Source organism: Thunnus maccoyii, chromosome 1 (genome assembly GCF_910596095.1).
Source record: "Thunnus maccoyii chromosome 1, fThuMac1.1, whole genome shotgun sequence".
Taxonomy (NCBI): Eukaryota; Metazoa; Chordata; class Actinopteri; order Scombriformes; family Scombridae; genus Thunnus; species Thunnus maccoyii.
Genome location: NC_056533.1, coordinates 39,580,204 through 39,596,295, shown reverse-complemented (window position 1 = coordinate 39,596,295; position 16,092 = coordinate 39,580,204). Strand labels below are relative to the sequence as shown.

Genomic DNA, 16,092 nt, shown 5'->3' with positions numbered 1-16,092 from the left:
GCAGTAACACTGTTCTATTTACAGCTTCACCAGCTTGTTGTGCTTCATATCACAACCTCTGGACTTTATACTGAAGTTCTTTGAGAAATTTATAATGTAACACAAAGTCAGTAACAGGTATTTACTGTCTGGTCCTTTAAATACTCACCGACAGCAGACAGCGCCACCGTGGGTTTCCGAGTGTCTCTGTGGAGACAAACAGACAGAAAACTAATGAAAACAACAGAACATGTTGCTTTTTGACAAAAACTCAGGATTGTATGAAAGCTGCAAGAATTAATCGATTAATCGATTAGTTGTCAACTATTAAAGCCGCAGTGCGGGAGTTTTGTCTCCCCCTTCTGGCAGTGAGAGTAATTACAAAAACACTGTCGACATGCGTTTCCGTCACAGGTTCAGCTGTAGCCGCCTACCTCCGTCTGTACTGCTGCTGCTCTGAGCGTCACACAACCGCCACGAAAAGAAAAAAGTAAAACTTCTCTGATTCCAGTTTCTTAAATGTGAATATTTTCTGGTTTCTTCAGTCTGACAGTAAACTGAAGATCTTTGACATTTGAGGACGTCGTCTTTGGGAAACACTGATCCACATTTTTCACCATTTTCTGACATTTTATCGACTAAACAACTGATTGATTAATTGAGGAGAGTTAACGAGCTCTGACCTGGTGTCCCAGATGTAGATGTAGGTGTCCACTGAGCTGGTGACCAGGAATTCAGGTTCGAACCAGGACCAGTCCAGATCACTGAGGACACGAACACATCACAGTCAGTCCAGACTGACCGTTACCTGCAGACGGGTGCGTTTGATTTAACTCTGCTGTTACCTGATGACCCGGGTGTGTCCCTGCAGGGAGGTGTGAACCTCTCCACAGCCTTCCCTCCACGAGTACAGATCCACCCGCTGGTTACTCTGGAAACAACACACACACTCATCAATACACATGTACAGATCCACCCGCTGGTTACTCTGGAAACAACACACACACACTCATCAATACACATGTACAGATCCACACGCTGGTTACTCTGGAAACAACACACACACTCATCAATACACATGTACAGATCCACCCGCTGGTTACTCTGGAAACAACACACACACACTCATCAATACACATGTACAGATCCACACGCTGGTTACTATGGAAACAACACACACACTCATCAATACACATGTACAGATCCACACGCTGGTTACTCTGGAAACAACACACACACTCATCAATACACATGTACAGATCCACCCGCTGGTTACTCTGGAAACAACACACACACTCATCAATACACATGTACAGATACACACGCTGGTTACTATGGAAACAACACACACACACTCATTAATACACATGTACAGATCCACACGCTGGTTACTCTGGAAACAACACACACACACTCATCAATACACATGTACAGATCCACACGCTGGTTACTATGGAAACAACACACACACACTCATCAATACACATGTACAGATCCACATACTGGTTACTATGGAAACGACACACACACACACTCATCAATACACATGTACAGATCCACATGCTGGTTACTATAGAAACAACACACACACAATCATCAATACACATGTACAGATCCACATACTGGTTACTATGGAAACAACACACACACACTCATTAATACACATGTACAGATCCACATGCTGGTTACTATGGAAACGACACACACACACTCATCAATACACATGTACAGATCCACATGCTGGTTACTATGGAAACAACACACACACACTCATTAATACACATGTACAGATCCACATACTGGTTACTATGGAAACAACACACACACACTCATTAATACACATGTACAGATCCACATGCTGGTTACTATGGAAACGACACACACACACTCATCAATACACATGTACAGATCCACATGCTGGTTACTATGGAAACAACACACACACAATCATCAATACACATGTACAGATCCACATACTGGTTACTATGGAAACAACACACACACTCATTAACACACTAGATCAGGGGCCTGTTTCATAAAGTGGTTCAACAAACTCTGAGTCTGATGAACGTCACCATGGCAACGGGTAACTAAAAGGCAGAGCCTCCATTATAATTCAGTGGACGTAGAGATATTAATGCATGCGTAGGCAGACGATGCACATTTATCTTTAAAAAGAGTCTGAGTCAGAGCGGGAAAAATGTCAATAAAGTTTTATTCAGTGTCGTCCATTAATTGATCATTTATCAGACTTATATTTCCTTAATGATGATAAAGTGGAATCTGACTGTTTATCAGGCTGCAGCTACATTTAAATATATTTGTTCAGTTTTATTCTGACGGACGAAACACAGGAAGCAACATAAAACATAAATAGATGAAAGACACAGAGACACGACTGTAACTCTGATCAATCAATCAAGTCTGATCAATTATAATGTGTCAGTTTTTCTTTTTAATAGATTTAACAACAAGAACAAAAGACTCGACAATCACACATAAAACACAAACACACAACAACATCAATCATTTATATAAACGATCATAATATAATAATATGAGAAATAATAAAAATAAACATGTATTGTATTGTAATATATTTTAATGTTTTGTGATGAGTTAGTTTGTTTGATCGCTGAAGGTTTTTATTTGTAACAATGAACTTATATCAGTGTTTTTCTAGACGTATATTTGTGTGTAAAAAAATAATTACAAATAAAATGAAATAAAATAATAATAAAAAGGAAAGTAGGTAAAAATAAAAAAATAAAAAGAAAATTGATTAAAAGCAGAGAAAGGGAAAAATCAATCAATCAATCAATCAATAAAATATAAAGGGGGGGGGCTGCAGGATGTCAGCCTGTGAGCAAGGAGTCTTTAGTTCCTCTGGTCTGAACGCCGTCTGGCGAACGTTTCCTGGTTATTAACGGCTGAACTCACCGAGGCGGCGAAGACGTGCGACTCTGACTTGTGAGGATTCCACTGAACCGTCCCGACGTCCCATTTACTCTGCCGGCCGATTTTCCTCGGAGGTTCGGACGGAGCCTCCAGGTTCACCATGTACAGGAACCGCCGGCTGGAAACAAGAAACAAGAAACAAGAAACAAGAAACAAAGACTGAGAGTCTGACGTGGCGCCGGCGGCTCTGAGAGGATGAACTCAAAGATCCTCCTTCACTCAGAAACATCTTCTGATTGTTCCTGCAGCTGCATGTTTGTTTGTCTCTGCAGTTTGTTTTCATTCATCTGCTGAAGGATGAACGTTTCTCTGAGTTCACTGAAAATCTGGTTTTAAGGGGCGGGACTATGAGCCGGGTTTGTGACATCACAACTAGTTTGGAGCCAATCGTGGTTCAGTATGTCGTCGGCCTCAGACACTGATGATGAAGTTTACAGTGAAGGAGGAAACTTTAGAAACCAACAATATCTACAGATTCACAGATTCTGGAGACGATGAACATGAATGAATGAATCAAACTTTAATAATAATAAATAATAAAATGTATCTTGAAGCTCTGCTCTGTTTTAATCTTGTTTATCTTTGTCTGTTTTTATCTTGGTTTTTTTGCCTTGTGAAGAAATTTGTAACAAACGTTTTGAAAAGTGCTTCATAAATAAAGTTTATTATTATATTATTATTATATAATTATTATTATTATTTCACTGGATGGTGGCGCTAAACATCCTCTCATCATCATTAATATCTGAATCAAATCTCATCACGATCCATCCAGCTGCGGTGCGTTCAGGTGAACTGAACTTACCCGGACAGCACGGCGTGTGAGCCCAGGCAGTCCACGGACATGGCGGTGGCCTGAAAACACAGAAGAAGAAGAGGAAGAAGAAGAAGAGGAAGAAGAGGAAGAAGAGGAAGAGGGTCACAGCTGATCTGAAAGCTGCAGATAACAACGAGGTTCTTTTCTAAACAAACATCAAACAGCTGATATGAAACAAGATAAATAAGAACACATGAATTATTTACTGTTTGTTTAATTTAAGCTGTTTGTAGCTGAACGTCACCAATAAATCATCAAACTATCGTCGGTGGTATTTTATCATTAGTGTGGATGATTATCAGCTACATTAAATACAGCTGCTTTATTTTAAATGGATTGTTTTCCTTTATAATCCATCAAGTCTGATTTATATATTTATATTATTTTTTTACTTTTTTTACGATTGTTAGATTATCAACATTCAAGTTTGAGTTTATCGTTCATCTACACATGAATTCACACATGTAATTGAACGATTATCAATTATCAAACAATTATCTCTTTGATTAATCTATCAGACATCTTCAGTTCAGTCTCTTTTATTCTGAAGTTCTTCCTTTAAATTTATAGATTTATTATATAAAACAGAGAAAAGCAGAAACAGAAACGAGAGTTTGTTGATGTTTGAGCTTGAAAAATAACTTTTAATTACTCATAAAATAAAAACATTTTCTGCCAATCGATTAAGGAACTAATAACAAAGAAGATGGTGATTAACTGGTGTTTTTGATTGATAACTGATTAATAGAACAAATTTGTTGTCGATTTATTTTCTGTTGATTGATTAATAAACTTCTCGTTGCAGCTTTTAATGTTTGACATAAATGTTCTGGACTTACAGGCTGCAATTAACAACTATTCTCACCATGAATCAGGCTGATCTATTGATTACCTTTCCAGTAATCAATGATTAATTTTATAATCATTTATTCTACTTTATTATCCGGACAAAGCTGTAACCAGAACATGTTGCACTCCATAAACAACTTGATTGACTGATCGATAATCAACTTTTGTTTATATTTATTCGACTAATCGTTACAAACTAAAGTTGAGAGTTTAAACTGTGACTGAGCTTCAGTTTCATGTTTAAACTCAGTCTGTTGTTCACCTGAGCATCCCGAAACTCCACCACCACATTCTCACTGCTCCAGCGAGCCGCCATCTTCCTTCTTCTGCTTCTACCGTCAACAAACCTCACGTGACCCTGATGACGCGTAACGCTGCGTTCAGGGTCTGCGGGGAAAAAAACGACAAACCACAACAAGGAAACGATTCCTGTAAAAAAAACAACAACAAACAAACAATAAACATGAAACAGATTTATTTAGGTTATGAAGACACATTTTACAAAGATCAGATATTTATCATCATCAACAAATAAATAAATTCATTTTAAGCGCCTTCCCAAGGACACTTTACATATCAATCAATCAATCAATCAAAATAAATAAATTAAAAAAAAAAAAAAAAGTATTTATATATCACAATTCAAAGGGCAGGTTGGGTTTCTTTTGTTATCTTTTTACTCTTGTGTTGGGGTTAAGAATGTTCTTATCAAGTCAAATGTTCTTTTCTATTTCTGTTTTTCCATCAATAAAATAGTTGATGATAATAAATATAGCACAATTCATACAGTAGAAGTAATTCAAAGTACGTCACATAAAAAACACAGATTAATACACTAATAAAACACAAGAATAAGTTAAGATTCAAGAGGAAAAAAACTGAATAGCAGCACAGATCCATGTATACTAATAAAAACAAGCTGAAGACACGATTAAACTATTCAATTAAAAATAATAATAAAAGGCGATTAATTCGAAAACAAGAACTGATGCGTTAATTAAAAGCTAAGCTAAAATATATGTTTTTAGCTTAGCTTTTAAAGGACACTACTAAAGCTGCCTTATGGATGATGGAAAAACCTGAATATTTTCATACGTGGAGCACAAAAAAAAAGAAAGAAAAAGATGTTTTTGGATTGTTGGTCGAACAAAACAGGACGACTGAAGACATCACTTTGGAGTTTAAGAAATGTTTACAGGCATTTTTATTTATTTATTTTACAATTTCCTGACGTTTAATAACCGATTAATCAAGAAAATAATCAGCGGATTAATCGATAAGGAAAGTGATTGTTAGTTGCAGCCCTTCTAATTATAATATTTTTTAAGAAGGGAGTTAGTGTAGTTCTCAAATTTCCGACACGAATGAGACGTTCGTGTTTTCTGTCTGTCATGAGACTGTTTCCTCTTCTCTGATTGGTCGTTCGAGTTTCTGGTTGTCATCGATCCAAGATGGCGGCCACCCTGGTGGAGCATGTTGTCGCAGATGCAGGAGCGTTTTTAAAGAAAGCGCCTCTCCAGGTGAGATTTTACTGCTGTTTGGACTTTAATTGATGTTTCTGTGAAGGTAAATGTGCGTCAGTGAGCGCGAGGAGCCCGCGAGAGTCTGAACGAAGCTGCAGAGACACTGAAGCCTAAAGATGACAAACACCTACAGGACTGATTTATCAACAATTATAGATTAATATCTCATATATCTGTCTGAAAACTAGTCTGGAGACTAAACGATCACTGAGACTGTTTTCTGACTGTAACCAGAAGTATTCAGATACTTTACTGCAGTAAAAGTACCAATACAGCAAATAAAAATACTCCATTACAAGTAAAAGTGCTCCTTAAAAAAATCCTACTACAATAAAAGTACATAAGTATTATGAGCTTGATGTAGTTAAAGTATTGCAGTAAAAGTACATAAGTATAATGAGCTTGATGTAGTTAAAGTATTGCAGTAAAAGTAGTGGTTTGGTCCCTCTGACTGATATATTATTATATATGACATCATTAGATTATTAATAGTGAAGCATCAGTGTTAGAGCAGCATGTTACTGTTGTAGCTGCTGGAGGTGGAGCTAGTTTACACTACTTTATATACAGTTAGCTAGTTTAGTCCAGTGGTTCCCAACCTAGGGGTCGGGCCCCTCCAAAGGGTCAGCAGATAAATCTGAGGGGTGGTGAGATGATTAATGGGAGAGGAAAGAAGAAAAAACAAAGTTCTGATACACAAATCTGTTTTCAGTTTTTGGACTTTTTCTCTAATCTTTGATTTTTGCTGAAATATTGGATCATTTGAACATTTATTGAAATGAAAGCATGTGAGAAGTTTAGAGGGAAAAATCACTATTTGGTGGAGCTGTTAACAACTCATAGACATGTGAAATGTGACCCCGACTACACACTGCTTTTTGTAAGACGTCAAAAGACAAAAAGGTTGGAAACCACTGGTTTCATCTTTAACAATGTGTTGTATTTTAAAAGCTTGTTATATTATCCATTGCGTCAAATCTTCATCTGAAAAGTAACTAAAGCTGTCAAATAAATGTAGTGGAGTAGAAAGTACAATATTTCCCTCTGAAATGTAGTAAAGTGGAAGTATAAAGTAGCATCACATCACAATTGAAGTGATGGGGGACAAAATCCACAGTCCTTCTTCTGTGCAAAAATGTATTTAAAAGTTTATCTGAAGCTAAAATGAAGCTTCAACGTCAGAATGAGTCAAATAAAATGATGATTTTAAAATGATCTTGGCTGTTGATCCTTTAATTGACCTTGTTGTTGTGTTGATTTGTGTTGCAGGACATCGGCAGGAACATCTACACTCTGAGAGATGTGGTGGACGAGATCCGAGACAAACCCACCAGGAGGAGTCTGGCCTTCCTGCCGTACCAGCTGAACTTCAAAGAACCACAACCTGAACACATCAGGCTGGGTAAACTAAACTTAACTTAATTTAACTTAACTTAACCCTGAACACATAATTTGTAAGTAATACACCTGCATCTTGTGTAAATAACCCTACAGGGAGTCGTGTGTCATCAGCTCTGATGTTGGGTTGTTCCTCATGTGTCGAACTCTGTTAGCAAACAGTCTGACTTTGTGTTTTTGTTTTTCTGCTCAGTGACGGAGTTCTCCAAGAAGACGGGAGACTACCCGAGTCTGTCCGCCACCGACATCAAAGTCCTGGCTCTGACCTACCAGCTGCAGCTGGAGCACGTCGGCTCCCAACACCTGAGGAAAGAGCCGGAGGTCAAGGTACCTACAGACCTCGAACGCAACACGGACACTGCTTTCATGCCTACAGGCTAGGCTAGCAGTTTCCCCCTGCTACCAGTGTTTGTGCTAAGCTAGGCTAGCAGTTTCCCCCTGCTGCCAGTGTTTGTGCTAAGCTAGGCCAGCAGTTTCCCCCTGCTGCCAGCCTTTGCACTAAGCTAGGCTAGCAGTTTCCCCCTGCTACCAGTGTTTGTGCTATGCTAGGCTAGCAGTTTCCCCCTGCTGCCAGTGTTTGTGCTAAGCTAGGCTAGCAGTTTCCCCCTGCTGCCAGTGTTTGTGCTAAGCTAGGCTAGCAGTTTCCCCCTGCTACCAGTGTTTGTGCTAAGCTAGGCTAGCAGTTTCCCCCCGCTACTAGTGTTTGTGCTAAACTAGGCTAGCAGTTTCCCCCGCTACCAGTGTTTGTGCTAAACTAGGCTAGCAGTTTCCCCCTGCTACCAGCCTTTGTGCTAAGCTAGGCTAGCAGTTTCCCCCTGCTGCCAGCCTTTGTGCTAAGCTAGGCTAGCAGTTTCCCCCTGCTGCCAGCCTTTGTGCTAAGCTAGGCTAGCAGTTTCCCCCTGCTGCCAGCCTTTGTGCTAAGCTAGGCTAGCAGTTTTACCCTGTCTTTCTGCCTGTCCGACCTGTTAGCATTTTACTTCAGTCTGTCACCGAGCGCGTCTGCTTCATCTGTTCGACTGTGTTTCCAGCAGTAACGTTAGAGTAACGGCAGAGTAACATTTGAATATTTTGTGTTTCAGGTTAATATTCAGAGCACGCGGCGACACCCAGAGACTCCGCTTAACGTGGCGGGATTCCACTTTCCTTCCAAGGTAAAACACAGCTGTTAGTTCTGTTCTGAGGATTATTTCACCTCACTGGAGAATAAAATCAGGTGTCTGTAGTTTAATAAAGTTTAAAACATCTTTGGGACAGTTTTAAGTTTTGTCTTTTTGTTAATGTCCGTTCAGAAGGCAGCGGACGGTTCGAGCGGCCGACAGTCACAAACAGAGACGTCGAACTCGGTCGACAGCGACGAGTTTAACAGTTTCCAGTTCTGGAGAGCGCCACTGCTGTCCATCGACGACGAGCTGCTGGGTTTACTGGTGAGTTTAAAGACCAACCATCAGCATGTTTCTACAGACAGAAACAAACAAAACGGGAAAATAACATTATTTCTAAATTATCTTTAAAATTTCTCCTTGTATGACATATTTTTAAAAACTGCATCCTCATGATGATTTGATTTTGTCTTCATGGTAACGTGAATGTTTGATAGCAGCAGGATCCGTTACTTATCAAATACTATAATCAATCAGATCATTTAATATTGATGTTTGTAATTTCATAAACAGCATTTGTTGGTTGTTTATGATCTGATTTGATGATAATTCATCTGGGACATAACTTGTTTGTATTATGTGATGATGGAACAATAACAGCAGTATAGAATATATAAAGCACTGAAAGCATTAAGGTATTGATTAACTGATAAATATTATGTATTTGTTTAATAAAATCACAGAAATATATATTTTTTAACGGGGATGTCAGTTGTTTATAATAATAAATAAATAAATAAATACTGTATTTCTGTGATCAACTGTCTGCTCCCCTCACGTCACTGGGGCTTATTTTTCATTATTGATTAATCTATTGATTGTTTGAGTAATTAAGTCTATTAAATATAATAATAAAATAGTTAAAAATGCGTCGAACCATCAGCCAAAACCCCCAAATATTCAGTTTAGATAGAAGATATAAATAAAACAAAGAAAAGCAGCAAATCATCAGTATGTTGTTTGTTGTGTCAACACGTTCATACGATGGTTGTTATTGACGCTGTAGGGCTTCAGACTGTCAGTGTAGGTAAAGGACGAGTTCCCAGTGTTCACAGTGTTCCCAGTGTCTTAAAGCAGCAGTCAGGTGTCTGTAATCATTCCTCCTGTTCATACTGGATATTAAAAGATCCTTCAAATGTGCTTTCAATGGAAGTGATGGAGGATAAAATCCACAGTGTGTCCACACAGTCATTTAAAAGTCTGTGTGAAGCTTCTATTCAGCTTCAGCAGTCTGAGTTAGTCATATCAAGTGGATATCTGACACATTTACAGTCTTTTTAGCATCAAATTCCCTCTTTGTGTTTCCTCGGACAGTGTTTCCCTGTTGAGCTGCAGGTGGAAGTATAGTAACAAAAAGAGGAACTTTGGCACTAAAAAGACTGTAACGTTGAAAGATATCTACTTGATTTGACTCATTTGGACACTGAAGGAGGACTGTGGATTTTCATTGTAAGGTCATTATGAAGGGATCTTCTAATGGTCGGTATGAACAGGAGGAATGATTACAGCAGGTTTAATGTTCATTTGAGCTCCTGACTGTTGGTTTAAGACACACTTGAACAATTATGAACTCGTCCTTTAAATGTTTCTTATCGTTGCTGATTGTTCAGGATCAAGTCGAGGTTTTGAATTCAAACAACAAACAGAAACAGACGAACACACAGACGTCTTCTGTGGCGGCCGACAGCGAAGAGTTTAACAGCTTCCAGTTCTGGAGAGATCCGCTGCCGTCCTTCGACGACGAGCTGCTGGGTTTACTGGTAAATAAAATAATCCGTTTGTATTGTTGAAAGAGTCCTGCAGAGATTCAACATTTCACTCCTACGACATTATCAGAAACATTGTCAATACCTGGTGCCCACATTACCCACAATGCACCTGGAGATCGTGGTGTGTGATGCTAATTGCTGCTAGCCTCCAGCAGAGATGCTAACCTCACTGCTCTCTAACTCCACACTGTTGTCTTCAGCTCCGACCCACGCTGTGACATCATCAGTGACATCATCAGAAGGCTTCATAGTACTTTTTTCACATAAAACACCTGAAAATCTCTTTTTATGTGCCAAATATGTGTCATTAAACATGTTAATTTTTTTTCTCGTCCTGTAAAACCTTTTCAATCATCTTGATTTTTGAAGGATCTGATTTAAATTTGTCCACATATTTAATTTCACTCAAAAATCCGTCACATTACAGAAGATGAAGACGTAGCGAGACGTCCTTTTCCAACCGACTGCTGTAGACGACGAGATGACGTCATTAAAAAGAGTCAAAAACATGACGGAAATAAGACGTTTCTGTTAGTTTCATGTATTGATGTGAGGAAGGTTACAGTCTCCTCATCATCGCTCCCATGGATGTATTATAAGAGCTGGATACCGGACTAAAAATGGCGCCATTCAGTCTTATAGGAACTGCTCGCCTGGCGCTTACGCCAAAAAAAGTTTCTAGCTTCCGGGTTTGCTTCCGCGTTGTGCGGCCCACTGAATATACGCAGCAGTGTTTCCCCCGCTGGCCCCGCCCACGAGCTCCCACTGGTCCATAGACTTTACATTGTGATGATGTCACAGATTTTTAAATCGCTTTTCTCGGCTGGAGGAAAGTTTTACAAACATGAAACCTCCATGGATCAAAAGTTCATAACAGAAAGAGTCATCATTGACGTTGTTTGCAGTTCGAGGCGTCGTGTCAACAGTTTTACAGGCGTCTCTTTTACAGTGGTGGTCTATGGGGGGAAATCCTTTTTGGGCTGCAGGGGGATTTTACCTGCAATACCGCGAGTGGCCACTGCGGCGGCGCCCTATCAGCTCTTATTATACATCCATCATCGCTCCACACACATCTGATGTTTTCAGCTCTTCAGTGACGTTTGAGTCACATGATTCATGATGTCATCATTTATTCAGTCTGTTTACATTTTGTCGCATTTTGGTTTTATCGGTACGACGACTTTTCAGCTGAAGACTTTTTTTGCGATATTTTTTTTCTTCTGCATTTGAACTCTTTTTTTTTCTATAAACAAACAAAATGTGAATAAAAACAGACGGAAACGCAGTTTGTGACTTCAAGAACCACAAAGTTCAGTTTTCATGAGTTTCATTCACCAGATGGACACAAGCATGAGTCTGCTGCATGTGGAGGCTGCTGGTTGCTAACATGTTAGCCACACATTAGCTGTTGTATTGTATTTAAGTCATTAATTAATACTAATTTATCTAATTAGCTGCATGATGGTAGAGTTTACTGTGATGTGTTTGAGTCTCTATGAAGCTTTAAATAGTTTTATAGAAGACAAAAGGAGAAACGTTGTGGTGAAACTCTGGTCTCTGATTGGCTGACTGTCGTTTTTGTTTGGTTGTCGTGATGACGTTGCAGAACGACGTCTCTGTTTCGGACTCGTCGCCGCAGACAGAGGAGGGGGCGGGGCACAGGGAGTCAGAGGACCAATCAGATGACGAGGACAAAGAGAACGAGCCTAAAGAGGAAGAGGAAGAAGAGGAGGTAGAGGAGGAGGAGGAAGATGATGATGATGATGATGATGATGATGATGATGATGATGATGATGACGGAGGTGGATGGATCACTCCCAGTAACATCAAACAGGTGAAGATGGACACAGCTGATTGGACGGCTCCAGCTGATGTCAGAGTGGGATGTCTGACCACTGACTTCGCCATGCAGGTAAACAAACACCTGTTTACTGTTGTTATTATTGTTTGTTTGTTTACATGCAGTTTTTAACAGATTGAATAGTTTTATATCAGGCCGACGTCTGCATGTTTTCTATTTATTGTGTTTTTATTGTGATGTTGTTGTTGACTGAGACAATAAAAGTGACTTTATTTAACATTTAGATCATTTTTACATGAAATAATCACTAAACATGCAGCTTTCTTATTTTTTAAGTTGTTTTACATGAGATGAGATTAAATTATTCATTTTTAAACACATTTAGATGAAGTGTGAAGTTGAAGTGTTGAGGATGTTTATTCTCTTATAGACTGAAAGTGTTTGTTGTGTTTGCAGAACGTTCTCATCCAGATCGGACTTCATGTCCTGTCAGTTAACGGGATGGTGATCAAACAGGCGAGAAACTACATCCTGCGATGTCACGCCTGCTTTAAGTGAGTTTACTCTCTCTGTCTGTCTGTGAAGAATAAAACCGACCGCGCTGTTAAAAAACAACAACAACAAACGTTTACTCTGAATGTGTTTTTTTTACATTTCAGGACGACGAGCAACATGAACAAAGTGTTCTGTCCTCACTGCGGAAACAAGACGCTGAAGAAGGTGGCGGTGACGCTCAACGAGGACGGCAGCATACAGATGCATTTCTCCAAAAACCCCAAAGTGCTGAACTGCAGAGGACTGAGGGTGAGACACACACACACACACACACACACACACACACACACACACACACACACACACACACACACACACACACAACCAAACTAAACCTTAAACCTGAGTCTGAACCTTCTAACGGTGCTTCAGCTGAAACTGGTCACATGGTGTCTGCAGGTCCTGGAAAACTGCTGCACTGTCTGAGTTTCTGAATTTAAGACCTTGAATGGTTGTGAATTCAGACAAATACAGAATTTTATATCTTAGTTTCTGTTTTTGGACTCGACTTGATTGTTTTTCTATGAGTTCAGTCCCACATACAGTCCATCTGTTTACTTCTCTTGCCGTCGTCAGCGTGTTTCAGCCTTCATGTCTTCGTTTAACATCAACGTCGGTCCTTCACCTGCTCATTTTTCATAATGTCTACCTTAAACGCACAATATGTAATTTCAGCCGCTCGGCGTCTCAATCAAAACAATAACAACAGACGGAGTGTGATGACGGTGTGAAGTAGCAAGGGATCATGGGAGTTGTTGTCTTCGTCGTTAAATAACCAGCTTCACCGGGATAGGATTACTCCAGTGTTCATCATTCGGGATGTTTTTACCCGCAGAGGTCTCCTCCTCTCCAGAATAAACGGACCCGGAGATTACAGGTAAAAACACTGAATAAAACTGTTTCACCTAAAAAATCAGTGTTTCTCCGACGATGTGCGGCGACCACCGGACGTCCGGTACGGGTTGTTAGCCGAGCTGCTGCTAACACTTGTTCGGTTTATTTCTCTGATAACTTTAGATCCAGACGTTCAGTCGGTTTCTCCCGGGAGCCGAGTTACCCGCAGAGGTCTCATCCTCTACAAAAACAAACGTACACGCAGATTAAAATCGTTAAAATACTAATTAAAGCTGTTTCACCTAAAAAATCAATATTTCTCCGACGATGTTTGGTGACCACCGGACGTCCGGTACGGGCTGTTAGCCGAGCTGCTGCTAACGTTTGTCCAGTTTATTTCTCTGATAACTTAAGATCCAGACGTCCAATGACTAAAATCCTTCTTCCGGCTAAAAGATATAGTTAAAAACCACCTAAATTTATCATGAAAATGTGGCTTAAAATTGAATAAAAGTCAATTTATAACAGTTTGTGTGGAACAACCACAACGCCGATGTATTATCTTGTATGTGTGTAAGTTACTCTTTGGTAGACGCCATTGTAGCGGACAAACACAGCGCCGCCGTATGCATCTGGTGCGTGTTTACTCTTTGGTAGAGGAGGTATGACACCATTGACATGCGACCAAATGAAACGGTCCGTTACTTTGATTAAATTACAGATTTCTCTGGGTTTGAACATTGTTGGAAACATTTGGGATAATGTAAGTACACAACTCAACAAAATATTTTAGCTTCTGCTTTGTTTAGTTTATGATTTCTGTGTTTTTCAGTGTTTCCTCAAACTAGTTTTCACATATCAACAGTGAGAGGAGAGAACAATAAACACCATCTGGTCAATCATAGTTAATGGACATTAATTCATATCTTAAATACTGAATACTCCTCTCCACCTGCTGGTTTCTAGTAATGAATGTTGTAATAACCTCTCTCTGTGTGTGTTTCAGCACGCGCTGCCTCTTCCTCAGGGAGGGAAACACAGCAACAACCCTCAGCTGGTGGAGGACCAGCATTTCCCTCAGCAGAGACTCTCCCGTAAAGCTCGCCAGAAGACCGACGTCTTCAACCCGGACTACGTGGCCGGAGCCTCGCCGTTCTGCGAGAACGACATCTACAGCCGCGCCGCCAACCTCCACATCCGAGACGGCCAGTGCGGAGGCGGCCGGAGACGAGCCAACCCCAACGCCAGCCGCAAGAAGTTCGTCAAGAAGAAGTGAAGAGCCGACGGACGATGAAGATGACGGCGTCTCATCTGTTAAGAACCAAACTGGTTGTTTGAATAAATCTGTCACACTTTAAACTCCTGCTGAGCTTTTTCTAAAACATCCATCAGCCATTTAAAAACCACTGAAACCATTAAATCCATTTATGAGAGGTTCTGCAGATAATGAATCCGTCACATTCAGGGTTCAGTCAGCTGAAGTTGCACAAGCTTCATGTTGGACTGAAGGTTTTGTTTAAGGACACTTCTGCTTCTATTTCTGGGACTTGATGACCTTTAACCTGCAGCTTCCTGTAACCTGAACCTTTCAGAACAAAAGTTGTAGAACCAGAGTTCTGTGACGACACATCCTGCAGGGAGGAAGAGGAAGAGGAAGAGGAGGAGGAGGAGGAGGAGGAGGAGGAAGAGGAGGAGGAGGACGAGGACGGTGGAAACCAGCAGAACAACAGTCACAGAAATGAAGAAAAAAAACACAATCTGATATCTGAGATATAAGAATTTGCTGCTGCACAGAAACGCCTCTAAAAGATAATTAGTTTATTAAAAGCTGGATCTTATTTTCATAAGTTTGTTTCTATCAGTAATTAAAAAAACAAACAAATCAGACCAGAAACAAACCAAAAGATCAGACGTCTGACTGCTGCTGTTTCTTCTTAATGATGTCACATGTTTCTCATTAACATGCTGAGTATAATGCATCATCATCTTCAGTGTCCCTGTTTTGCTTTTATTTTGGTATTTAAAGAATGAAGAGGATGTGACAGGAAGTCAGAGAGATGATCAGCTCGTCTTTATTGATCATAAAGTGCTTTTCAACACTCAGATGTTGAAATGTCCTTGAATGCAGCAGCAAAGGTTGTTTTTGTTTTTCAAAATTTGATGTGAGGAGGAAACGTTTGTCCGATCAATAAACTGATGGATGATGTTGAAAATGATCAGCAGGAACGATGTGTAGCTGAAACAACAGTTTGGTTCTTTAAATATTAAAACCAGCATTTCCCCTTTACAGTTTTCTTAGGTTAATAATAGTCACAATATATGTCAAATCCTCCGGATGTGTGACTGACTTATTAATTTAATGTATCTTTATTAATACCCAAATAAAACTGAAAAATGACAAACGAATCTGTTCAGAATCATATTTTAATTATTTAATCATTTCACTTAA

The 16,092-nt window shown here is 39.7% G+C and overlaps 2 protein-coding genes and 1 long non-coding RNA gene across 4 annotated transcripts in view; 2 read left to right on the top strand and 1 right to left on the bottom strand.

Moving 5' to 3' along the window:
- The window catches only part of LOC121903894, a 4,597-nt gene extending 806 nt beyond the window's left edge, over positions 1–3,791 (top strand). Inside the window, exon 3 of the long non-coding RNA XR_006098129.1 lies at positions 3,713–3,791. This is a non-coding gene — a long non-coding RNA (uncharacterized LOC121903894). The remainder of the gene's footprint in view (positions 1–3,712) is intronic.
- The window catches only part of wdr59 (WD repeat domain 59), a 25,357-nt gene extending 17,916 nt beyond the window's left edge, over positions 1–7,441 (bottom strand). The window contains exons 1-7 of the mRNA XM_042420262.1: positions 7,368–7,441; positions 4,866–5,032; positions 3,743–3,792; positions 2,920–3,055; positions 825–910; positions 663–743; positions 149–186 (exon numbers count right to left, since the gene is read on the bottom strand). Of these exons, the coding sequence (XP_042276196.1) occupies positions 149–186; positions 663–743; positions 825–910; positions 2,920–3,055; positions 3,743–3,792; positions 4,866–4,919 (445 nt within the window). The 5' untranslated portion in view covers positions 4,920–5,032; positions 7,368–7,441. The remainder of the gene's footprint in view (positions 1–148; positions 187–662; positions 744–824; positions 911–2,919; positions 3,056–3,742; positions 3,793–4,865; positions 5,033–7,367) is intronic.
- nob1 (NIN1 (RPN12) binding protein 1 homolog) lies at positions 6,006–15,002 on the top strand. Of its 2 annotated transcripts, XM_042420512.1 has the most exons (10): positions 6,006–6,123; positions 7,396–7,528; positions 7,718–7,851; positions 8,604–8,675; positions 8,814–8,948; positions 10,295–10,444; positions 12,060–12,365; positions 12,711–12,808; positions 12,914–13,058; positions 14,650–15,002. In XM_042420512.1, exons 1-10 carry the CDS (start codon positions 6,055–6,057, stop codon positions 14,917–14,919), a joined length of 1,512 nt encoding a protein of 503 aa, XP_042276446.1. In that variant the 5' UTR covers positions 6,006–6,054; the 3' UTR covers positions 14,920–15,002. The 2 variants fall into 2 exon arrangements, with proteins under 2 accessions (XP_042276446.1, XP_042276456.1); XM_042420522.1 differs by lacking the exon at positions 10,295–10,444 and having other exon boundaries at positions 6,007–6,123.
- The last annotated feature ends 1,090 nt before the right edge of the window (positions 15,003–16,092 follow it).

What these genes read in the sequence shown, in the direction of transcription:
- nob1 (XM_042420512.1), top strand. Translation starts at nt 6,055, where the DNA reads ATGGCGGCCACCCTGGTGGAGCATGTTGTCGCAGATGCAGGAGCGTTT. An exon ending in GGAAAGAGCCGGAGGTCAAG is followed by an intron (nt 7,852 to 8,603) that starts GTACCTACAGAC and finishes TTTGTGTTTCAG; the next exon opens with GTTAATATTCAGAGCACGCG. An exon ending in CGATGTCACGCCTGCTTTAA is followed by an intron (nt 12,809 to 12,913) that starts GTGAGTTTACTC and finishes TTTACATTTCAG; the next exon opens with GACGACGAGCAACATGAACA.